This window comes from Tachypleus tridentatus, chromosome 5, assembly GCF_004210375.1.
Source record: "Tachypleus tridentatus isolate NWPU-2018 chromosome 5, ASM421037v1, whole genome shotgun sequence".
Lineage (NCBI taxonomy): Eukaryota > Metazoa > Arthropoda > Merostomata > Xiphosura > Limulidae > Tachypleus > Tachypleus tridentatus.
In genome coordinates, this window is record NC_134829.1 from 14,470,682 (window position 1) to 14,497,690 (window position 27,009).

Consider the following 27,009-nt stretch of genomic DNA (forward strand, 5'->3'; position numbering starts at 1 on the left):
TTTTATGTTTATTTTACCAGCTGAAGTAGAAACCCTCTGAACATACAGATATTTTGTGTAGTTATTTTAATTGCTATCAGATGATTTAGAAACTAGAAGTTCCAATGTAAATATCCTAAGAATTTCTTCTACTCTATATTTTTTATGTTTATTTTAACAGCTGAAGTAGAAACCCTCTGAACATACAGATATTTTGTGTAGTTATTTTAATTGCTATCAGATGATTTAGAAACTAGAAGTTCCAATGTAAATATCCTAAGAATTTCTTCTACTCTATATTTTCTATGTTTATTTTACCAACTGAAGTAGAAACCCTCTGAACATACAGATATTTTGTGTAGTTATTTTATTGCTGTCAGATGATTCAGAAACTAGAAGTTCCAATGTAAATATCCTAAGAATTTCTTCTACTCTATTTACACATATTTTCTATGTTTATTTTACCAGCTGAAATAGAAACCCTCTGAACATACAGATATTTTGTGTAGTTATTTTATTGCTGTCAGATGATTTAGAAACTAGAAGTTCCAATGTAAATATCCTAAGAATTTCTTCTACTCTATATTTTTTATGTTTATTTTACCAGCTGAAGTAGAAACCCTCTGAACATACAGATATTTTGTGTAGTTATTTTATTGCTGTCAGATGATTTAGAAACTAGAAGTTCCAATGTAAATATCCTAAGAATTTCTTCTACTCTATATTTTTTATGTTTATTTTACCAGCTGAAGTAGAAACCCTCTGAACATACAGATATTTTGTGTAGTTATTTTATTGCTGTCAGATGATTTAGAAACTAGAAGTTCCAATGTAAATATCCTAAGAATTTCTTCTACTCTATATTTTTTATGTTTATTTTACCAGCTGAAGTAGAAACCCTCTGAACATACAGATATTTTGTGTAGTTATTTTAATTGCTATCAGATGATTTAGAAACTAGAAGTTCCAATGTAAATATCCTAAGAATTTCTTCTACTCTATATTTTCTATGTTTATTTTACCAACTGAAGTAGAAACCCTCTGAACATACAGATATTTTTTGTAGTTATTTTATTGCTGTCAGATGATTTAGAAACTAGAAGTTCCAATGTAAATATCCTAAGAATTTCTTCTACTCTATTTACACATATTTTCTATGTTTATTTTACCAGCTGAAATAGAAACCATCTGAACATACAGATATTTTGTGTAGTTATGTTATTGCTGTCAGATGATTTAGAAACTAGAAGTTCCAATGTAAATATCCTAAGAATTTCTTCTACTCTATATTTTTTATGTTTATTTTACCAGCTGAAGTAGAAACCCTCTGAACATACAGATATTTTGTGTAGTTATTTTATTGCTGTCAGATGATTTAGAAACTAGAAGTTCCAATGTAAATATCCTAAGAATTTCTTCTACTCTATATTTTTTATGTTTATTTTACCAGCTGAAGTAGAAACCCTCTGAACATACAGATATTTTGTGTAGTTATTTTATTGCTGTCAGATGATTTAGAAACTAGAAGTTCCAATGTAAATATCCTAAGAATTTCTTCTACTCTATATTTTCTATGTTTATTTTACCAGCTGAAGTAGAAACCCTCTGAACATACAGATATTTTGTGTAGATATTTTATTGCTGTCAGATGATTTAGAAACTAGAAGTTCAAATGTAAATATCCTAAGAATTTCTTCTACTCTATATTTTCTATGTTTATTTTACCAGCTGAAGTAGAAACCCTCTGAACATACAGATATTTTGTGTAGTTATTTTATTGCTGTCAGATGATTTAGAAACTAGAAGTTCCAATGTAAATATCCTAAGAATTTCTTCTACTCTATATTTTTTATGTTTATTTTACCAGCTGAAGTAGAAACCCTCTGAACATACAGATATTTTGTGTAGTTATTTTATTGCTGTCAGATGATTTAGAAACTAAAAGTTCCAATGTAAATATCCTAAGAATTTCTTCTACTCTATATTTTCTATGTTTATTTAGTAGAAACCCTCTGGTGTTATCTTAGTTTGAGCACCTTTACACCATCAATATCAAATAAGTTTTTGTGTCCCAAAATTTATCCTGCTTTGAAAACACAGTAGGGTAGGATTTACAAACTTCTTGATAGTATAATAATTACAATAAGCATTATTTAAAGTATTATAAAATGTGCACTCTATGGCCTTGTAGGAAGACTAGGATGATCTAATTCAAAGGTAGTCTATAAGCAGATGAGTTTATTCAAATTCCAGCTCTCAAGCACAGTGGTGTAAGATTTTTCAGCTTGTTTACACAGTATGGTAGTTGCAACAAAAACTGTCTAAAGTACTACACAAAAGTAAGAGAAAATATTTGCAGTATGATTCTGTACACAGCTGTATCCTATTCAGTACATATGGATAGGTTCAGATTCAGTGGAAATACAAATGTGAAAGTGCTTATGGAGATCCTGTTTCCTATTTTACCATGCTTGCACAGTAATCAATTATCAACATTTTACATAAGGTACAGTCAGGCTTGGATTATCATACATTACATGTGTATACATATATATATCATTACTATTTGCAAATAAATACTTAAATTTCAGTTATTTTTCTTAAAATATAGAATAGTAAATGAAAAATATTCTGAAAACAATTACTTCACCACTAACAATGTTTTGAAGTTTGTTTTTGCACTTGTGAGTCATACTTGCTAACCCTTGTTGTAAACCTTGTCCAAATTCACTTATCCTTGCAGATAAAAGTTTTTGTGGATTTCATACATGTATTTTGTAACATCAAAAAATTATAAATGATTATACCAATACCAAAAAAATCTGTTGCAGTTTTCCAGGCCCCTTAACTATGATATATTTGAGTCCATAAAAATTTCATTTCTGTTTGGAAAATAGCATTGATCATAATACTTCAAACTCTCCAACAATATAACAGCTTTCAAATGGTTATAAACTTATAGGTATGGAAAAGCAAGCATAGATAAACAAGTCATCTCAATTGAGGAAGTGATGGGCAAAGCAAATATGGTAGATCTCACAAGTATTGTAATACCTCAGAAAATAGAAATGATAAGAGATTCTTATTTTATATTCTAGTTTACCAATATTGAAACCTGGAGTTTATTGTTCCTATGAAACTATACACATTATTTTGTGGGCACCATAAAATGTAATCTGATCAAATTCAGGAGATTATATACTAGTGTATCATAAAAACCAATATTTACTTTCAAATTAAGAAATTAACTCATGTACAATACTAACATTTGAATTAAATTGTAGAATTTGATACCAAGTATACTGACATACATTCATAAAATAACTGTTCCATAAATTTTTGAATATAAGTCTACAAACATGATGGCATACCTTCTGAACCTCAGCTACCCATAACAATAGGATAATGACAATAAACCAGCAAACTAATGAAATCTGATTCTTCTCATCATTTATATTTTTACTGACAAAATACACAAGCTAGTAAACTATTTCCTAAGATGTAAGAAAATACAGGAATTTGTAGTAGTTTCAGAAAGTTAAATCTACCAGGCATTAAAGGCCACTCTAATGGCCTGAAAGTTAGGGTGTTCAATCAGCAATCTGCAGTTCAGAGATTAAAATCCCCATTGCTAATCATGCTTGCTCTTTCAATCATGAAGGCTTTACAATGTGACAGTCAAACTTAAAAAAAAACTAAAACTGCTACTAGTAATGTTCTATTTGAAGTTCAAGAGCATTTTATTAAAGTGTATTTCACCTAAACAAATTTTTGTAACGTTTTGCTTTTCAACCTCATAAAATTTATATCTTTAGTATCACCATGAATTCAACTATCAGTCTTTTTCTCTGGTCATTTGACTTTAAGCTGTTATAGTAAGTCAACTTCAATCTCCATAGTGGTCTTACAGATCTTAATTTTAAGTTGTTACAGTAAAGCAGCTTTGATCCGCAGCAATCTTACAAATAGTAACTATAAGGAAGAGCATCAAAACAGCTGTATTTTTCATTACACTTATATATGCTAATTTTAAGGTATCACATTAAGCTAGCTTATGAATTATAAATAAGAATTATAGGAATTAACTTTATATATTACATCAAGCCAGGTGCAATTCTTTGTAGTAATTATTTTTGGGGTTCAAGCAAACTGCACTTTACCACACCAGAAATAAGGAATTACAAGTTACTAGTACTATATTCAAGTTTTAGATCTGAATTAAAAAAATATATAAACAACTACACTTTTACTTCAAGTTATCAACATATATTTCCTGCAATTAACATACACTTTTGTTCTCTCTTGATGAATGGGACAACTTACCAGTTCCAGCACCAACATCAGCCACAATTTTCTTGTAAAACAGCTTGTAATTACTTAGAATAGCTTGTCTGTAACAATTCGTCCTCTCATAATCCCCTATCATATCCCGATGAATGGATAAGCGAGCATAGGAACTAAGAAAAATTCAAACAGTATATTGCTAAAATTTTATAATCAGTTAAAAAGCAAGCAATATTTTTGCTTCTACAGTAAACAAAATACAAACAAGTAGATATTGGAATATTAGCAATTTTCTCACTTGAAAATGTATTTCATATACATTTTTGTCTATACCACAAAAAGCTATTACATTATTCACACTGCTGCGTAAATTCTACTCCATGCCACAAGTTTTGAAGAAAGTTCCTACTCATACACATGTCAATGTGTACTGCACCAGATAATGTAATCATCATTTGCTTACAGCATTCTATCAATAATAGAGTGATAGATCCTCTACACACAGTAATCCTCATGAGCATTAGCATTTGAATATAGTCAGTCGTAACAAGGCAAACTAAATGCACTGAAAATGAGGAGGTGGTGAGAGAATTAAGTATCAATCTGAAATACATTTTCAGGTAAAGTAAATGTTAACTTCAGTAAAGCTACTGATCTCATATTACCATAAAAAGCTAGAATTTCACACTGAATATTGTGGAGGGCCCAACAAACAGAAATAAGTAAAAGATAAATTCCTACCTGAAAATAACCTAAGAAAGGCAAAGCCCATGAAATGTGATTGATACTTTTAAGGTGCATGTATGGGATAGCCTAGTGGGGCAGCACTCAGTGGGGTACTAAATCCCTCTCAAGCAAAGAATACTCTTCACCCAAAAATATTAAGGTATTTGTTGGTAGAAGGGGAAGTACAATATAAGAAAATGTCATAGGAATCTTTTGCATGGTGCTAAAATGTTGCTAATGTAAGTGGAACGAACAACTGCTCAACCAGCCATTACCTCATGGACAGGTATATGAATACAAGCACATAGTAAGATGGAGAATCTAAGCTGGGCCATACCAAATAGGAGAAATACATGATATCATATTCACCCCTATACACAAATGCAGAGAGAAGCATTCCAGACCTACAGTTATGACAAAACGTGTTCGTACCCCTGCGTCCTGAATAGTTTTTTGCTCATAACTTAAAAAGTATCCCGATTAGGCTAATAGACGTATGGTTTATTATAAATATTATACTAACACACATCTACATACATTTTTACGTAAATTAAATGACAAATAAACTGTTTATAAACAAATAACCAAAAATAGGAGGAGCAGAGTGTTCGTACATTTCAGAACATTTGAAAAATCTGATATTCCTGTAAAAAATTTGTTTAGTTTGTCGAATAAACTACATTATACCATTCCAAAACTGGCCACTGGGTTCATAATTATTGGAATTTAGCCAGCAAAAAATTTATTTCCAGCAATTTAGTGCCGTCTCTGTCATTATCTGCTTAGTCATCATGGTAAACAGGTAAAATACAAGTCTCGCATGTCTCTTTCCGGTATTGCTACACAACTTAATGTGCCGAAATCTACTGCTCCAAGCATAATTCCCAAGTTTAAACTTACAAGATCAACTGCTAACCTCCCTCGTTCCGAACGCCCCACCAAAATTCCAGAGAAAACCAAGAGGAAGGTTCTCAGAGAAGTTAGTAGGAACCCTCATTTAACACGTAATGACATACAGAAACTGGTAAGGGAAACTGATGTTGAAGTAAGCACCTCTACAGTAAGAACATGTTACGCTCTTCTGGGTTCAAAGCATGCCATCCTCGTAGAACTCCATATTTAAAGCCTGTACATTTAGAAGCATGACTGAGGTATGCAAGAAAGCATGTAGATAAACCTTTTACCTATTGGAAGAGTATTCTTTGGTCAGACGAGACTAAAATCGAGCTTTTCGGCCACAATGATATTCGCAATATTTTCCGTAAGAAGGGGGAATGAAATCTTCCAAAGAACACTGTCCCTACAGTTAAACATGGAGGTGGCTTTATCACGCTATGGAGTTCCTTCAGCTCTTCTGATGTAGGCAGCCTTCACGGCATCAACGGAATCATGAAAAAAGAAGAGCATGTTGAAATTTTAGGCACTTATATCAAGAATGATGCTCGGAACTTACGGCTTGGGAGTCGTTGGATCTTCCAGCACTACAATGACCCTAAGCACACATTGAAATACGTGCAATCCTAGTTGCAGAGGAACCATATAAACGTTCTGGAGTGGCCATCGCAGTCACCTGATCTAAACCCAATTGCAAACGTTTGGCATGAGTTGAAGACCAGGGTTCATCAGCGTCATCTGAAAAACTTGCAAGAGTTGGAGGCCTTATGTAAAGAAAAATGGAAAAAAATACCAGTCGAGTACTGTCAAACGATCATGGAGGGCTATGAAAAGAGATTGCGCCAAGTAATTCACCTGAAAGGCTCACAACTTACCATTAAAGTAGACGCACAAACACTTTCTGCCACTCTTAGGTTTGGTTATTTGTTTATAAACAGTTTATTTGTCGTTCAATTTACATAAAAAGTTATCAAGATGAGTGTTAGTATAATATTTATAATATACTGTACTTTTATTATCCTAGTCATGATACTTTTTAAGTTATGAGGAAAAAATTACTCACGACGCAGGGTACAAACACTTTCTGTCGTAACTGTATGTCCTGAAGCATGTCCAACATCAATTCAACAGAAGTGAACCAGCAGGAATGGCTTAGTTCCTAATGTAATGATGTGTCCTGTAACATGATACCAGGTAATTTTTTAGCCCTATTTCTTGAAGTAGGGGTGCATCCCCTTGGTCTCATACCAGCATTATTACATTGCTCAGTAAAGTACTTTTTATATTACCTTCCATCATCTTGGGACTGAAGAATTAAAGGTTCTCCCAGACTCCAATATTAAAAATGAGAAGAAAGGAATTTGCATAGGCAAAATACTGGAAAGGTTCTTGAACTGTCATCAGGTACAATCACCTGGTATTACATCCCACATCGATGGACAATGCAGTAGGTTAATACAACCAGAGACAAGCTAAGCATGAGAGCAGAAAGATTTGGTGCTTTTGATTTTTTGTTAACCAGGACTGAACATCCTGGATGTGTTGGTGCTTTCCTTATAGAAAAGTCACATTGAGCTATCTGCTCAGTCCACTGAGGGGAATTGAACCCCAGATTTTAGCTTTGTAAATCTGTAGACTTACCACTGTTCAAGCTGTGGACAAACAGCCTGGAAGATAAAACACTGCTATTTATGACTTATAAAGTAGTTAAAATAATATGAAAAATTATACATGGACTTTTCTATATGCTAAATACTTTTACTTATAAGCTTTCAGCCCTCTTATCAAAGCCTTCATCATACAACAATGTATGAAAAAAAGATCTAGTTAAGTACTTTATTTCTTGTTTTTCATGTGTATTCTTTACATATATATCATTATAAAAGACACTAAAATGTAAAAATAATGGTCACTTTAGATTAATCAGGTAAAATACATAATAACATAATAAAAACGTTTCACTAGGTATGCACACAAGCAGCTCAGATTAGTTCATGGGCAATATAATTTTATAGCATAATGTGAACTCCACATTCTCCAAGTGATTCACAACTTACAGTGGTGTGAATAGCAATTATACATGGTTTAAAAGGCAATAAAACATTAAATTTTAAGTATAAATACATGTATACAGTTACAAATTAAAAGCTACTTTGGATAACAAATGTAGTTTCATATTACAATTTTAGGTAATTGAAGAAAAAAAAAATTATAATTTTGATTTACTTTTTTTTTGGTAGTCATGAGGTCAGAAATTTATTCAACCTTGTATAAAATGGTAGAGAAAATAACAGATAAAAAACAATTACTGATAACCTAAGATTTGAAATGGTATCTAGGAAGTTTCAGTTTATTTTTAGTTTTAAGATTACAATCACTTTGCACATGGACTGGAAAAAATACTTAATATCTTCACAAACAACCCTTTTTTAAAGTTTATTGAGATACTTCACTGAAAATGTGATTTTTTTATGTGTGTAGGACTTGTAATGTTTACAGAAAATCTGTCAGATTTTGTAAATATATACACATTATATTAAAAGGTAGTGGTATCAGAACTATAAAAACTTTAAATGAGTACAAAGAGGTCACATAGTCAGTCAAATCGACTGAGCTCATGTAGAGAGAATTAATATGGAATACCGAGATACCCATTATTGTAAGATTTATTTTGGTTACAAGTAACAGGAAAAAAAATGTGACTGGAAAGATCTGGTTTTAATGACATGGTACCCCTTAATCAGGGTTATATTATACATATAGATAACTAACTATAATGTGGTAAAATGTATCATCATTTTACAAGATAACATTGATATAACACTACATGAATGTAATAATAATAATAATAAAAAGAAGACGTACAACGTTAATGTGGTATAAAAAACAGATGTATCACTAGTTATATGTGATAAGAACACGTATCATTACTTGAAAACAATATAAGTATATGTGCATCATCAGAACAAAATAAGAACATAAACGTATCATTATCTGAATGTGATGAAAACAGACATATTTCAATATTTAGTGTGATAAAACAACATACACACATCTCATCGTGTAATGGTAAAATGAGATATTTTGCCACTTTAATGTGTTTAGACAATACATATTTGATACAGTTTAAACACAAATGTATCATCATTTGAAAGCTATGTCATCATCTGACAGTCACAAAACAAACATATTACTGTTTATGTGGTACAGACACATGTATCATGAATGGAATGGTAAAATAAGATACTCTGTCATTTTAATTTATATGAATACATACATATATATAATCATTTGAAACTGGTAAAATCACAGATCACTTTAATCCTTTCATTAAGGATTGGATGGAATCCACCTGGCTTGTAACCATGAGAGTAATTATACTTTTTTTTTGTAATATAGACATATGTTTACAAAATTTTGCAGGTAAACATTACAAGGCTTTTGAAAAAAATATATCAGGTTTGAAATTACATATTAAAATTTTTTAATTAAAGATTTTCTCATAATTTTTTTTCTTTCAGAATGCTGACTATCCAGCATGCAGAGTAATTTTCATTTTAAGATAACAAATACTATTGTATATCTCAAAATTTTTCAATTTCACATAGGAAATATTTATAACCTCCTGATCCAATTTTTTAAAGAAAACTTTATATTTTATTCTATTTCCACGAAAGAATTAGAATCTCTGTACCTGTTTGGTAGATTTGACCAATCTCATAACCAACATAAAAATTAAGAAATAAATATAAATTATGTTTTTTTGTCCTTGAATGGCTACAAGTTATAACTCAAAACCATATATCAGTCTAAATAGTTTAAATTTTATAACACTATACATTTACATATATTTATTAATTTATTATATTAACATTTCAGCCATTGCTGGTTAACATCACAGAAGTTGCAATAATGTGGCACACATGCACTCATGTTACTATATCCAATTATATAAAACTAACTATAACAAAGTGTTGGCTGTGTTTCAGTGGATTACTATTTTGTAGAAACAGTACATTTCATTTATTATACATTATATATGTATATACATTATTCCTTAGATTACAGATAAATTTTAAACTTATTTCTCTTAAATCATAGAATAGTAAATAATAAAATAAAATAAACAATTATCTCTTCTAGTTACAAACATTGCACTAACTTGCTGTTTGTCATAGGTTGCAAACCTTAAAAAAAGTCACATGTGGAAGACGCAAAATCATTTTTTAAAGTTTACACACACACATTTGAATAACCAAAAAATTGTAAAATAGTATATCAATACCATAAAATTCCATTATACTTCATCAAGATTACTAACTAAGCTGTATTTGTGTGTAAAAAAATATGAAGTTTTGAACAGGCTAAAGATTCACTCGACTTATCAGTACAAAAGGTTTGCCTTAAAAAGAAAGAGATAATGTTATTATATTTGGGAAATATTCTGAGCATCTGATTGGTTGTTTAAATGTCATATATAAAAGTGTATATAAGGGACCTTTTCCAAATTTGGAAAAGAGGTGAGCAATGCCAGTGTCTTTGATTCAATACTTGAGTGATATGTCTCAGCATATAGAAAAAATAAGATGTTCTTATTTTAAGTTCTAGTTTACAGTAATAGTAGTTTGAGTACCTAATTCATACAAAACTACAAACATCTAATTTGAACAAGTGCTGCATTCAACATACTAGGTGGCACAAAAAAAATTAGATATGTTTTTCAATATTTACTCATAAATTAAAAATTAAATGTATAATATGAAAACCTGAATTATAACCTGCTGTTTGATGCCTAATTTAGTGGCAAATTCATAAATTCTTGTCAATAAAATTTTGAATATGAGTAAACAAACACAGTGATATGGCTTTTGATCCATGATCTATATGGAAAGAGTTAACATGATAAGAACAGATGTATTATATGAATGTTACACAATATACATAATTACTGAAATACAGTAAGAACACAAATATAACATTTGAATGTACACTATGCTTGATGCATAAATTCTAAGGCATATAGAAATTAAATTTTTCATTAAATTCTATCACTTGAATTTTCATTTCAGTTAAAACCTACCTAAAATAATTGCTGTCATCTTCATTGCTGTTGTTTCTGTAATGAAAAGTACAAGTGTCTGAAATCACTGTTTGAAAGGTCCATGCAAGAATGGACTAAATCTGCAGGTACTGAATACTCAACACATTTGGTTTAGTGCCACTTAAACTGTCTGAGCTTTAAAATCTAAATTTTATACACCAACTGTTTCATTAACACTGAGACAATGGCAAAAAAGTACAGAATGTTTATTTAGTTTTCCAAATACCTATTCCTTTCTATATTCATTTGACTTTAAAATTACAAACATATTAAAATTGCCTATATATTCAAAGGACTACCATAGTTTGGCTAAACTCAGGTTTAAAAAATGTTTAACCTCATTTTATAAATTTATCATGATAGAAATATCTTTACTGATATAAAAACAAATAATAATGAGTCCAATTAACCAATTAGGTCACTCATATTACATGTGATAATGAAAGACCAGAAACAATATTTCCCCAAATCAACTTCCATCAAACTGACAGATGGGATATGACAAGTTAAGATGTTCTTTCTTGTGATATTAAAGGAACCTTGCTCAAATTATTGCTGTAATAAAGTTTGATTGTTATAAAGCACAAAGTACTATCCAGACTCCTCCTATCACAAGCATTGAAACCTGATTTTTTACCTTTGTGAGCTTATGAGTGTCCAGCCGAGCCATTGAGTGGCCACCGAGAGGAATATTCAAAGTATTATTATTGTTACATAACAATTCTCAAAAGTATTTTTGGTCTTATAATAGTCATTTTGTAATATTGTAAGTTTGTTAAATATAATAAACAAATGTGAAATTCAAATCATTCACTAAATTATAATTTTGAACATGAATGTGAATGTTAACTACACAAAGGTTTAAAATGAATAATTAATATTTCAGCCGCTCTATAGATCTATAGAACTACCACAGTTTTACATTTGATTAAATAGAGTACACATGATTTCTCCCTCAACCAGCACTGTCTTGGCAGTAGGAATCAGTTGTAAATAATATGAAATTTATCCAATTGTTGTGGAATGTATTAAAGGATGTAACATATAATGAGGTATTATGATTACTATACTCTGATTCTAAATCAGACAAAACTGACTAAGTTGCATCTGATTACATCATTACCAGAAGCTTTGCAATTAATTACAGTACTTTATAAGTTATCATCAGGTCTACTATATAAGCATTCTTCATTTTGTTCACACATTAATGCATATGATTTTTGATCACAATCCAATTGGTCTTCAATACATAATTCCAAGCCTCACCGACCATGAAAGGAGCCTTGCAACTCTTTGATATGTTATCATTAATTACCATTATTCCCTCAATTACATGCACGTGCAAGGTTCTGAGATGTTCAACTTCTGACCTGCATAGCTGCTGTGGATGTAATCACAAAAAACATTTTGAAAGCCTTTGTTGAAGTTAGTCCATCTATCAAGCACTCATAAATAAGTTTAATGCTGATAACGAAAGTAATAATAGTAGGAGCTTTTTACAATAAGAATAAACACAAGATATTCAGTTTCAAACGTTTGGTAAAAAATTTTGTACAAGTTGATATGAGAATGAAAAAAAAATATGTTTATGTAATTATTACTGGGTAGATGGTGTGACTACTCTGAAACCCTATCTCCCTTTGAATGGTCATAAATCCCAACTAAAATACATTAATATCATGTGAATTTTACATACAAATACAGAAGATTCCAAACTTTCCAATAATATATGCCACATCTCAAGAAACAATTACCATAATCTCTTGTCCCTTGTCTACTATTTCACACATAAACTTTGTGGTACAAAGTATATAGAGGAAACATGCAGATCAACCCATTCAGAACAGAATTCACAAACACTTTAAAGCCATACAAACACTAAATACAAAAAATAATTATATACCTGGTTTTCATTTAGGAACTCTAGATTGGTATGTACTTAAGAAAACTATATATTAATAGTACAAGTAGTAAAGATGTGCAATTTGTATGCAGAAGTTGAATGCTACCCTAATTAGAGGCAACAGAGTAAAAGAAGAGTCAAATGTGGAAAATGGCAGCAGGATTTAAAGGGGGAGCTTAAGCTTTTACCTGTAAGGGACACAACAGTTAATAATGACTTTCAAGAAGTTAGAAAGAATACTGTTATGACTAAAAATAGAGAACTTAACTGTAATGAACTTATTCTTTGAAGCAATAGACTTCAGTCCTTGGTTTATGCAGATTAAAAGCTGTTGGAGGAAAGGAAAACAAAAAAGTTGGAGAAGTAGATGATACGGAGGTTATAATTATAGGTGATTCCTTGACATGTGAATAGGATAGTCTGTGGGGTAAATAGAAAAGAATTAGATTATGTTACCCAGGGATACAGTTGAACAATATAACTGATAGAGCAAAAGACATAATGAAGGGGACTAGCAATGATGCAGTTTTTGTTGTGCTTGTAAGAACTATTGATGTAGGGAAAGGTTGGTCAGAGGAACTAATTAACAAGTACAAAGAGTTGGTAAAGACATTTAAAGAATAAGGCCATAACTTAATTGTGTAAAAAATACTGCCAAGAACTGTGACAATGGAATTAGGAGATTAGCTGGTTGGGCTTGTTGGATCATGGATCACTTCAGAATTCTTAGTAGAGGGGGGGGGGTTAGGATCGATGGTTTACACTTAAACAGGGATGTTGTTCATTTTCAAAAGCTAATAACTCAGCTGTAAGGGAAAATTTAAACCAGGATTAAACAACAGTGAGAGCCAGGATAAACTAAATGCATAAAAACGTAAGATGTATTGAAACCTTTGGCATAACAAAATAGGTATATAAGTACAGTGAAACCTTATATAACAAAGTCATTGGATAATGAATTTCTGCTTAATGAATCACCTCCCATAGCCTCTATTGACTAAACCCAATGAATATTTTACATATAACACTGCTCCAATTTCAGCCAATTAGTATGATCCTAACTAAACTTGGCTGGTCTCAGCCAATCAGGGATATCCATTCACAAGTCTTTGTTTACAGAGTTTGCTGTTGTGCTGTGGAAAAGGTCTCTTGCAGATTCTGCAATTTTATTGAATTTACATATTTATAAGTGAATTCATAGTGACTGCAATGGTCCCTAAAGGTAATTTTCAAAAGTATATGAACAGTATAAATTCCATAACCCTTACAATAGAGCAAGAAATTGTTGAATTGTCAGAAAAACAAGTGTACTTGTTAAGGAGTATGGCTTGCCCCAATCAATAATTTCCACCATCCTGCTAAATAAGGTAGAAATTAAAGCTAACAAAATGATTGATGCTCAAAAATGGCCATTAACAAATTGTCTCCCACATGACCCACAAGGGAGCCATAATAATCTTACAGTAAGACCAACTGGTGGGTCATGCTCTATTTTATTTTTTGGGGCCACTTATTGGCTGGGATACAATGAATACATATACACTCTTCCTAAAAAGAATAATTGTAAAATTACTAGCAGGATCCTGGAAAGTATTGGCAGAATAGGATTGGGAGCCAACATGTTAAAGGAAGGGAAATAATTGTAGAAATAGAAAGACTGCTTTGTCTTTAGTTTCATGATAGGCAAATATGAGGCGAGTCCACAGATAGCAATACAATCTGTGACAAGGCTAAAACTATTTTTGATAACCTTAAATGTGAATCAGCTCAGTCTTTGGGTCCAGTTTTTAAAGATTTCCAGAAGAGCAAGGGTTGGTTTGAAATGTTCAAGCAAAAAAGTGAGATCCATTCTGTATTTAGGAGTGGTGAAGCTGCCAGTACAGATAAGAAGGTTGCAGAAAAGTTCAAAGAAGAATTTAATGAATTAATGTAATAGGAACGTTATTTGTTCTAGCAAGTACTTAATATGGACAAAACTGGGCTTTTTGTGCTTTTTTTTTTTAACTTACATCACTAGGGAAAAAAATGCTTTGCTAAGCCATAAGTCTCAAAATGATAAATTTACCTTGTTGCTTGAGGCTAATCCACTCAGAAAATTTAAAACATAAACCACATTTGTATACCATTTTGAAAATCCAAGGATATTTAAAAATATCTGTCATCACGGGTGAAATGAGTCTACTAGAAGTCCAACCATAAGGCAGTTGTTTTATGAACGAGCTTCCAAAATTTTTGTCCCTCTGTCATGGAAGTAAAAATTCTGTTATTCTTGGATAATGACACTTAGTATGAATTTACTTTTTTTTTTAACAGCCTACTTTCCTTTCAAAATAAGTTCCTGCCTCCAAACACTACATCTTTGTTCCAACAATGTACCAGTAAGTGATAGCCAATTTAAAGAAAATATAAACCAAAAATTTTTCCCACAAATGTTTTGAGGTTATATCACATAAAGAGGGGCTAATACTGAAAGACTTCTGGAAGATTCAATTTAGTATTCTAGAGGCTGTAAGGACCATTGGTCTTAACATATCAAAAAGTATCAGTGCACTGCTTAGGTACTGCACAAAGACCTCTTTTGTCAGCAATCCATCAAGATTTTGAAGGATCTGAAGATGTTGTTGCTGTAAATCAATAAATTGTCTCACTTGGAGAATCTATGGGGCAAGAATTGGACTAGATTGACAAGGAATATCTTAATAACTCTCACAGTAAGCAGCTCACCACAGAGGTACTGCCAGAACTATACAGCTTTATTAAATATGACAGTACAGGGAAGGAAAAATAAGAAGATGACACCTTTATAATAGAAGAAGGTTCTTCTTCCAAAAATTAAATTTCTCCCACCAAAATTTCTCCATCAATGCTCCTAAGTCAGTCATCTTATTAGCCTAAGGCAAGAATTATTTTACTGTATGAATATCTTTTTCTTTATTTATGGATTCTTCTATGAATTAACATGCATTTCCCATACTCGCGTAACAAAAGACTCCATAGAACAAATTAAATTCATTAAGCAAGTGATAACTTCAGTTATTCTAACAATAAGATTAATTGTTACTATTATAATGCTAGAAGTATAATAAATAAAATAGATGAATTGATGGTACTGATGGAAGAGAGGATTTTGATATAATGGAAATAACTGAAAAATGTGGATGATTCTGATGAAAGGTTGTAAGGATTACAAGTTATTTAATAAGGATAGAGTATTAAAGAGAGAGGGAGGAGTGGCTTAATATGTAAAATACGAGTTACATTCTGTTGAAGTTGGGGATAAAGATAGCAGAAAGGAGATTGAATCCATTTGGGATTATCTGAGAAGATACATAGAGAAAAGGCTTTTAGTGGGAACAAACCACCAGATAATACTAATGAAATTGTAAACTTTATAGTGAGATTAAGATTTCAGCTGTTAATGAGGTCTTAGTTATGAGTGAGTTTAATTTCAGGCATATAAACTGGGAAATACTAAAGTCAAACCAAGAGAGAGAAATGATTTTGGAAACTGATCAAAATTATTTTCTTCACCAATTGATCAACCTACTGGGACCAATGCTATTCTAGATTGATTGTTAACTTCCAACATAGAAATTGTTGAGAGGGTGGAAACTGAGAAACATTTGGAAACAAGTAATCATTGCTCTGTTAGGCCTAATGTTTAGTTGCATATGAAGATCAAACAATGATATTTCAGTTACAAATTTCAAAAAGCAAATTTTTTAGGAATGCAACAATAATTATCTCTTGCAAATTGAGCAGCTGAGTTATTTGGAGACACTAAGCACTGAAAGTTTGTTTAAATATTCAATGTTAACATATTCCTCATAGAACAAAAAGGGCAGCTGCAGTAAAAAAAACTAGAACGGGTAAAAAAGAGTTTAACTGATAAAATCAAAGAAAAACATCATAAATTTAAGAAATTTAAATGACTGATATGACACGATATTTAGAAGATCATAGCAAATCATGAAAATTAGTGAAACAGGAAATTAAGACAAGAAAAATGATGTATGAGAAAAGGATAGCAGAAAATCTAAAAATTAACAGTAAGGATTTCTTTAAGTACATTGAAGACAAACATAATGTTAGAATCAGGATAGAACACTTCAGGAATTATAAAGGAAAGTGTTATGTGATGATTATGAGATGATTGAGTTATTAAATTCTGCTTTTTCTTCAGTTTTTACTAATGAAGATTTAAGCAGTTTAAACATCTTGAACAGTTGATATATGTATACAAGGTTCGATATAACAGCATTAATTCTGGGCTCATTAAAAGCAAATGATAGGTCTCCTGGACCAAATACTATTTCCCCAAGGATTCTGAAGGAGATTAAGAATTGTATATCTGAACCACTTGCTACTATTCTGTTTGTAAGTCCTTGAATAGTGAGTAGGTGCCAAATGCCTGATATCATTCCCCTTTAGAAGAGATGTAATGAAAACTGTCCTAGTAATTATATGCCTATCAATCTTACATCAGTTGTGGGAAAAGCTTTTGAAAGTCTGATAAAAAAAATGTTTTGCAAAGTCATTTAACAAAGCATAGAATTGTATTGGATAGTTAAGAGGGTTTTACTTAGGGAAAATCTTACTTTACAAATCTTTTAGCATTCTTTGAAATTATTACTGCTTATGTAAATGAATGATGCAGATTTGGTGTATGTGGAGTTTCAGAAAGCATTTGACAAGATGCCAAATAAAAGATTTGTAAACATAATTATCATTTTATGTTTGGGAGATAAGTTAATTAATTGGACAGAAGAGTGTGGCTGAATGGAAGAAAGCAGAGAACTGTTATAAACAGAGTTCAGTCAAACTGGATTAATATCAGTCTTAGGACCATTGCTCATTTTTTATTTATATCAGTGAGACAGATGAAGGAATGGTCAATAAGTTGCTTAATTCGCAAATAATATTAAGGTCTTGAATGTTGCTAGCTTTGAAAAGGATGCTGCTGATTTACAAAATGACTTAGATCATTTAGTGAATTGAGGAAATAAATAGAAAATTAGTTTTAATTATCATAAATGCAAGATAATGTATGTAGATTATCATAATTTAAATTATAAGTATAATTTGGATAGGAATAACCTTAATAATGTCATAAAAGACAGTGATATTGGTGTAATGGTTGATCAGTCTCTTAAGCCATCTAAGCACTGTGCTGTTGCTAATGGTAAGACATAGGAGTTTAAGCTGTATCTACAAAAATACTGAATACACATCAAAAGCTGCAACTTCATTGTATAGGTCACTGGTTTGGCCACATTTGGAGTACTGTGTTCAGTCTTGGGTTTGTTACCTTAAGAAGGAAAGAATTATTTGAAAGAGTTTAGGGAAAGGATTATTAGAATGTTGCCTGGGATAGAGGAGTTAACTTATGAAGAGAGATTAAGATATCTGAAATTATTTTCTCTTCAAAAAAGATGAATTAGAGGGGATTATGACAGAGATTATATAAAGGGAATTGATAGTGTTGATGTTTCATCTGTTTTCTTACTTAGTAGTGAGAATAGTAGGAATAGGGGAACAAAAATATAAAACTTAGCAAGATAGTTTTACTTTTTTAAACAAATTGGTTGGCCTCTGGAATGGGTCACCTTTGAATGTTGTGGGGGAAGTAAGTGCAAATCAATTTAAGAGAAAGCATGGCAACTGTATGAACAATAAATGCTGGCTCTAAGATTTTTTATTTTAAATTAATCTTAATTTATTTATTTAAAAGGTTAGTTTAGAGGATGGGACAGCTAAGATGGACCAATGGGTCCCATGTTGTCCATAAATATTATGTTATTATTCAAATGAAGTTAGAATTTATGATAATGAATGTTCTTTAATAAAAGAAATTTAAAACTACAAATATAAAAAAGCTTTACTAATCTCTGAAAAAAAAACATGAAATAAAAATTCCTTATGGTTTCTTTAGGTATCTGTCTAAATGAGTTTATTTATGAATAGTCAGTATCTCCATAGAAATGTTAATTCTTTATATTTAAATTCTAAATTAAAATTTACATTTGTATATATATTTTAAATGTATAACATTGTATAGTCACTATTATAACAGCAAAAAAACTATGAGAACAATTATTATGCAATTATATTTTAACTAATTTTCTGAGCAAAATACTTCTGATGTCCTGACAAAGAAACTAGCTTGTAAACTAATGTATCCTTTTGATTATTTTCATGTGACATGAAGAGGATGTAATGGTAAAATTTAAATAAATTCCAGTTTATTCAAAGAATCTGATAGTTTTCCTTTCCTTCATTTCATATAACAATATTATTCAGTTAGAACTACAAGTTGTAGACTAAAAAAATGATTACTTCATACTAAAGGAAACCATCACATAACTTACAAGCCTTGCCTACAGTTAACATCAGCAGGGCTTTGATATTTTTTTGGAGGAGATTCACTAACTTCAGCTAAGTCTACATCAGATGCTTTTCTTTTAATGTCAATATCTGAGATTGTGGATGTCATTTTCGGTTTCAGATTAATGTCTGCCAGTTTCTGAAAGCCAAGAAAATACTATTATAAGATCTCTTTATGTGTGTATTACACTTCATTTTCAACAATTTTCACCTTTCAGTAAATAATCATTTTTGGAATAATTTTTTTCAGCCATACTATACTAAGAGTATGATTAGCATCAACAGTAATGACAGGGTAAGCACATGAAATAACTTCGTGCTCATTCAATGAAGATAAACAAGTTAGGCATTAATGTATCCTTTCAAAAGAAACACAATGAGATACGCCCTTGTGCAAATTAATTGAAACAAGACGGAAAATTATGACTTTTTCAATTTTTTGCATTTTATTTCTACAAATCCAAAAATTACTCACAAATTAATACATGATATGACCACCTTTATTTTTCAGAAGATCATTAATCCGCTTTGGCATCAAGTCCATGAGTTGACTGCAATCTTTACTAATTTTTGGATCGCAGTACCACACCTCAATTATGGCCTCAATTAGCTTATCTTTCAAAGTACAGTTTTTTCCCCAAAGTCTTTCTTTACAAATTGCCCAAAGATTTTCAATATGATTTAAGTCCAGAGAGTTTCTAGGCCAGTCCAGCACCTTTATTCGCATTGTAGTCATAAAATTCTTCACAAGTTTCAATGTGTGGCATGGAGCCAGATCTTGCTGAGAAATGCCAGATCCATCTGGAAATCTCTTTTTCAATTCTGGGATGACCCTTCTCTGCAAAACTTCAATGTACTGTGGTCCTCGAATCATACCTTCTATGATATGTAAGCCTCCACTGCCATAGTAGCTGAAAAAGCCCCAAAACATCTTCTTCAAGAGATGTTTTACGAACTGATTGATGTGAGATTCTCAAAGTTTCTCACCTGGAGATCTGCGAACATGAATACTTCTTTGACCCTGTACGAAAAAATGAGTCTTGTCACTGAATAACACCGTCCTCCATTGTTCTTGCATCCAGTTCTTGTATTTCAGACCCCATTGATACAGTTTTTTCTTCATTGAGTTGGTAAGAAGTTGTTTTTTGACTGGTCTCCTTGCCCTTCTAACGCAATTTCGAATAATGTAACATTCCTCAAATTTCGTCATATATCCCAAAAATAGATTGACAGTACTGCAAAACACAGCTAATGACACTGTCTGTGTGAAAAAATGACTATTAAAGGAAATCAGCGGATCCAGCAAGCCTACATCAGCCACCATGCTAAAAATATTGTAAAATGACCATTTGTTTAAATTAATTTGCACAAGGGTGTAAGTTTATATGCCAGATTAGATCAAAATGAAAAGACTGACTTTTGGTGTTTCTTGAAACTTTAAAGCAAATGTCATTGCATAGAAGTTCATGTACCATAACAGATGAAAATGGAAATTAGGTATTTTTCAAAACTTAATACAAACATCATGAAACAAAAGTCCACAGCAACATTTGATAAAAGTAAACATTTATCATACCTAAAAGTGTATTTTAGGTGGATACTTCCTCTCTGCAGAATGAACAGTTATTACATTGTGTATTACTGCAAAGACTTTTACACATGCCACAATCCTTGAATGAGGCTTAAGTCTCTGCACATTACTGCACTGTGTCAGCTTATGAAATATTAATCATTAAATCACTCTCCACCAACAGAAGAGTGACATATTCTACATCCATAGTAATCCCTCTGAGAACTAGCATCTTAACAAAAGCACATTCTTAATGAAGCAGAAGTGGGGAGGAAGATGGCAGGTGTTTAACTGAAATACATTTTCAGAACTGCTACTCATGTTTTTGCACAACAAAACTACAATCCCACACTGAAGGTGTTGAAGAAGCAGTTGCAATCAAAGAATTACAATGGTAAGGTCTTTTTAAAAATGTAGCATCAGGAAAGGAAAACCCATGGCATGCATCACCTATGAGGTGAGGATAGCCTAGTCAGACATCACTGGAAGACTGCATCCATTTTGACAACATGTGGTGGAGCAAAAGATGTCAAAAGGATTTTTTGGTTGCTACTGAAACATTACATGGGTAAACAGAATATAAAATTATTAAATGAGCCATTATCTCATAGAAAGTCAGCTGCAAATGAGTGTATAACGTGTCTCAGGCAATAACTGGAGAGGGCAGATATGCAAGATACCTACTAGAACAATCATATGCTGGAAAAATGTTTCAAACCTTCTTCTCATGGAGGATTTATAACTTCCACAGATGAACTAACCAACTTAAATGGATTGGTTTGTAACATAGTAGGGTGATTTGTACTATGCTTAAAGATAAGAACCCTTCACTGTATCCCATTGAGGAGTGCCACTCAATCCAATTCCATTGAGGAATTCTCCACATTGTACTTCCCCCAATGGCTTGGGACTGGAGAAGCATATATTCTTCCTTCCTCCAATAAAATAAAAGAGAAAGGAGAAATTAGCATGAGAAAAATGCAAGAGAGTTGCTTGGACTGAATGAGAAATATCACAACTGAATAATGCCATACAATAATAGACTGTGCAATGGATTATTGCAGCCAAGAACAGCAGAAGGTAGCCAAGAGTAAGGATATGCACACATATGGTGCTGCCTTTGGTTTTCTTGTAAAGTACAGCCTGGAATACAAAATATATATAAACACATCATCTCAACAATGGATGCAGGACAGGGACAGATGGGATTAACGCTTTACATAGCCTTCAGCTCAGAAATTTTTAGTCTCCATAATATATACACATTAAGTAAAGGTGGTTGGAAGACCTGTACAAAAGAAAAAATACCACCAAAATAAACTTGTTTTCTGAGAGCTAATATAAGGGGTTGTGTATGGTAACTGTAAGAAGACAAAATCTAGGGTGAGTAAAACTGCTCTAAGAGTTAACTTAACACTAATGTGTCAGCGGTCATCCACATTGCGCATACTACAGCTCATACAAAACTTCTGAGAGCAATTGAAAGAATAGACTTTTGTTAAAATGCTAGTCTTTGTGGGGATTATTACACATGCATAATGTGTACCCTCTTACAGGGCTATAGTCGATTTTATTTTGGACTGGTGCTTTACATGTTAATATGTGTACAAGTCAAAGCTTTGTTTAAAATTTTGTCTTTTCAATTACTTGTTTCATTTTCACAATTTAAGATATGGTTGAATGTCAAGAAGATAATTATTCTGTTAATTATATCAGCAAAATTTCATATGATTATAAAAAATAAACAGCCTTCCAATAAAGATTAATAAAACCTTAGTCTTTGATTCTATGTTAATAATATACAAGATCAACTTCTGACAAGTTATGTTCACCACATTTCAAAACCATATTCAGAAAAACTTGACATTTATCTTTTCACTGCAATAGTTCTGTGTATCACACTTCAAATCTGATACACTACATTCAGCAAGAACTCAAGGTTTTTCTACCTGTTCAGATGTCAAATGTACCTTATCAAACAACCATATCACTACCAAAGTAAGATGAAATATTTCAAAGTTATTAATTACCATACAAGTTGTACAAATTACAGGAATTTTTATGAACTTATGCCTGGATAGGGATTTTTTATAACTAACTAGCTTAAACTGAGAACACAGAAATATTTAACGAAAAAACAAATTTTGTCATTATCTATTCACAAAATATAATAATCAGGAACAAAAGAACCAGCAAATGAAAAACCAAATTTGTAATATTGCATGACATAACAATATTTAGCACATCTCAAAAATTGCATGAAATTGCTACTAATAACAGAGTATCTGTAACAAATTTTATTAATTTTAATAATTAACAAATATACATTATATAAGACACAGTCAACTGCTCTTACAAGTATACTTTAACTTCAGTGCAGGTACTGTTATTTCCTTGCCTGACCATGAGATTGTAAATCACACATCATGCCTAATGAAACAGCATGTTTTACATAATCATACATAAATCTAGTGTCATAAATCACAACTAATGAAAACTTATGTTGATTTGTTTTAACATGAAAATAACTCATTCAATATTTATTATACAAGAGATGGCAAGCAAGTTGAATATATAACTGATTTAAACAACAGAAATAAAAATAAATAAATGATGAACACAATCATAACTAGAAATAAAACTGAAATTACTAGATCACAAATTTTATCAGACTGGTAAAGTTTCTTACCAATAGCTTTTAAGGCCTGAGTTTGTGTATCCTTTATAATTTATGAATTTCTTTATTTGTTGTTAAATACAAAGCTACACAATGGGCTGTTTGTGTTGTATCCACCACAGGCATTAAAACCTAGTTTTTAAGTGTAGCTAGCCTTCAGACATACTGTTAAGTAATTTATGAAAAGCACAGTGAAGATATACTGATATATTTGGAAAATATTGATTATTGATGCTAATACGATTAGTAAGTCTTATTGTTTTTTTATATAAATTAATATGCTAAATTTGTAATAAGTACTTGAGTGTAGAGAGCTCCATGACAATTTGATTATAAAGCATTAGTAACTAGATATCATTGGTATTACTGAATCATGATAATGAAAATGATCTCAAACATAAAACAGTGATATCATTCAGTGTCTTTCAGTGGTTATAATTTCACAGGATTTAATGGTCTTCATCAAACAAAATGAAGGAGAATATGGTTAACAACCAAACATTTTGCAAGACAGCTGGTATGGGTATTAAAACTTTTATTAAAATAAAGAGTAGAGCAATGTTTCAACCTTCTTAGGTCATCTTGCAAACTCTCTCTATTCTTCCAACATTACACAAGTGCTCTACAAATGTAGTGAGACAGTAGTTACCATTGTTAGATGGGATGACACCCATGAAATGCAGTTGTGAAGTACCAGCAAATATATCATTTTTAATCAATCCAGTGTATTTTTTTTAAAATTAAAATGTTGGGTTTCATATATTTCAGCTACAAATACATACATGATAGTGTACTGTCTGGTAATAACTGAGCTTGTGATATCCAATGAAACCTCAGAGGATGTTTGTCAGCATATTTCAAATTACATTAAAATTTTACTTTTTAGCAAAGTCTTTATAACAATTGTGATGAACTTCAATTTAAGACTGGTTTTACATGACAAATTATTCAATTAAAAACTTGGTAAGATAGACCAGAGTTTCAGTACCATCATCCTTATCTTTTTCTTTATGGTAAATTGCCGCTTTTACTTAGCTTATGAAAGGGTTTCTTACTACACTCATCTTCTAATCACTTAAAAACGCGTTCTAAAATTGTAGTTATTCTTGATTATCTAAAGTTTATGTGTCATTTTATAGCCCTTTAGACCTCATTTACTAACCTAATCTTCATGTGAAAATCAACACAAGGCCAATCTCTTACTCTCAGGCAACAACTTGATTTAACTTTACATTTAGTGTTGTGCAAATCTAGTTACTACAGAAACAGCAAAACTAAATACTAGTTTTATTTAAAACCCTGAACTTTCGCTTTTTTCAACTTTTTAAATGAAGAGTAAAAACAAAACACGGTCAAGCTATTCATATAATATATAAAAACATATAAAAGGTTAATTACTATATATAATGTAACACTAAGTTGGTACGATAAATAATACACAATACATGTGTACCAAACAGATTTGAAATTGAAATATTTTATTATTATATGCTCGATAGCTTTAACCTTAGTTGGCATACATATCTGTTTCCAAATTCAAGTCATGCTTTGACTCTAGATTAAGCCTACTATACAATAATTTCAGACTCACGAGATTTACGTGGGATACGTCACAACCGTGAATCCGAGATATTCGATTATTATACCTTTTACTTCTGACATGTATTTCAATTTTTCTTTTTAAATTAATATTTAATCAATGAGGTGCTCAAAGATTGAGTGAGATTTGGAAATGATATAGTCTTCGCTGTGTAATTAAAAACTGAAGATGTAAATAGGTTGATTGTATAGAAATGGTTTCACAATACCTAATATAATACAATTTGTTTAGAATTAAGCACAATGCTACACAATGGGCTATCTGCCCACCACGGGTATCGAAACCCAGTTTTTAGCGTTGTAAGTCAACAGACGTTCCGCTGTGCTACTGTGAGCAGCAGGAATCTATAAATCCTATGCCTAGAATTTGTTGTGAGAAGTAACAGGAGTACCACAAAAAAAAAAAAACTCTTACTATTAAGGCACCAATCCTTTACGAGTGCCTGGTTAATCTGAAAAAATAAGATGTAAGGAAATAGAGTGATGGGTAGGTTACTTAACATAACATGGAATCTTCCATGTGGCGGATATAACTTAGGAAGGTTTTCAAGTTAGGAAGAGGTGTGATCGGGATGCAATCTTCAGCACATACTGGTATGTAGGCGATAACTGAGTAAAGACTGAAAGGGAGGCTTGTCCGTGCGGTAGAACGATGGCGTAAACGAATTGGTAGAGGTGTCAATGTACAAGATGTTAGGTGCATTTGACGAAGAAAGTGCGTTAAGTAAGTCTGGCTAGCAACTGGTTTGTTGAAATCTTTCGATAGTGGTAACTTTTACGGACTTGGCTATTTGGCGGTGGATAGGTTTGAGTTGCCGTAGTTTTTGTTGTTTTTTTATGTATATATAGTTGCATCGACCTGTCCTGCCGTTTAAGATTAGAATCAGGTGCAGTCTAGATCTACTGATTTTTTTTACAAAGGTTACGCGGTCACGTAACCAAAATAAATATGGCAACAATTTGTGTACATATAGAATATAACCATTATTCGCGTAAACATGGTCTCTGTTATACAGTCACCTAGTTCTCTGTTGATTTTTCACGAATTTTCTGAGAAATTACACAATATACACAAGTCATGGTATAAAGAAAAGTCAGTCTTGACACGACAAATTCTATTTCCATCGCGTCAGCAATAACAATCGCGCTAGATGCCAGTAAATTAGTACACTGCAAACGGAGAACCCAACTCAGGCAACAAACCAACGTTAAAGTCCCACAGGTTGAGAACACATATAGAATAAATTATTTAGTCTTGATAACATCTTTTTTATATTGTTAAACAGTTCAGGGCCTATAGAAGTCTTGATACTTACAATCATCTTAAAGCCGGCAATATAGTTTACTGGACGGTAAGTTGAAATTGTTTTTAGTGACTAGTCCTATTGTTTATGTTCTATCAACAGTAAATTTACAATCCATATATACCATTTCATATTATATTGCATTTTGAAACTTCCTGTCTTGTAAGACTACTTTTTTCAAAAAATATTGCCCTATGTTTTACACATATAAACCCTGGATTGTAAGGCCACCTATCTTGATAAACCACACATTTGTGAAAGTTTTCGTTGTAGGCTACAAAATTTAGGTATGGATTCTCATATTTCTAATTAGTGTTTTCATAGAGATGCATCATTTGTTGCATGTTTATTAATAAGGTATGTTATTACATACAATCACATAGGCCTACTGATACAAAACTGTTGACAGTGTGTGTGTGTGTGTGAAAACATTTAAATTTTCTATAAATATTCCAGTAGTACAGTTGGATAGACAAGACCTCACTGTCCACTGCACATGTATGGTTGGATTTAGTGAGTATTGTTGCCATGGTCAATTATCTTGTTTGACAGCAGCCAAATGACCAGAGCCAAACATGTACATCCATA

General features: G+C 31.6%; 1 protein-coding gene across 12 annotated transcripts in view; it reads right to left on the reverse strand.

Annotated features, from left to right (window-relative positions):
- Nucleotides 1-25,689, reverse strand: part of LOC143250575 (protein arginine N-methyltransferase 6-like) — a 62,869-nt gene extending 37,180 nt beyond the window's left edge. For 2 of the 12 annotated variants that reach the window (XM_076501346.1, XM_076501350.1), the window contains exons 1-4: nucleotides 24,917-25,047; nucleotides 19,256-19,410; nucleotides 10,964-10,999; nucleotides 4,303-4,436 (exon numbers count right to left, since the gene is read on the reverse strand). In XM_076501346.1, coding sequence (XP_076357461.1) covers nucleotides 4,303-4,436; nucleotides 10,964-10,999; nucleotides 19,256-19,410; nucleotides 24,917-25,036 — 445 coding nt within the window. In that variant the 5' untranslated portion in view covers nucleotides 25,037-25,047. Of the gene's footprint in view, nucleotides 1-4,302; nucleotides 4,437-10,963; nucleotides 11,000-14,952; nucleotides 15,128-19,255; nucleotides 19,411-24,680; nucleotides 25,261-25,532 lie in introns of those variants that run through there. The other 10 variants (XM_076501355.1, XM_076501353.1, XM_076501352.1 and 7 more) reach the window with 10 other exon arrangements.
- Between the last annotated feature and the right edge of the window lie 1,320 nt (nucleotides 25,690-27,009).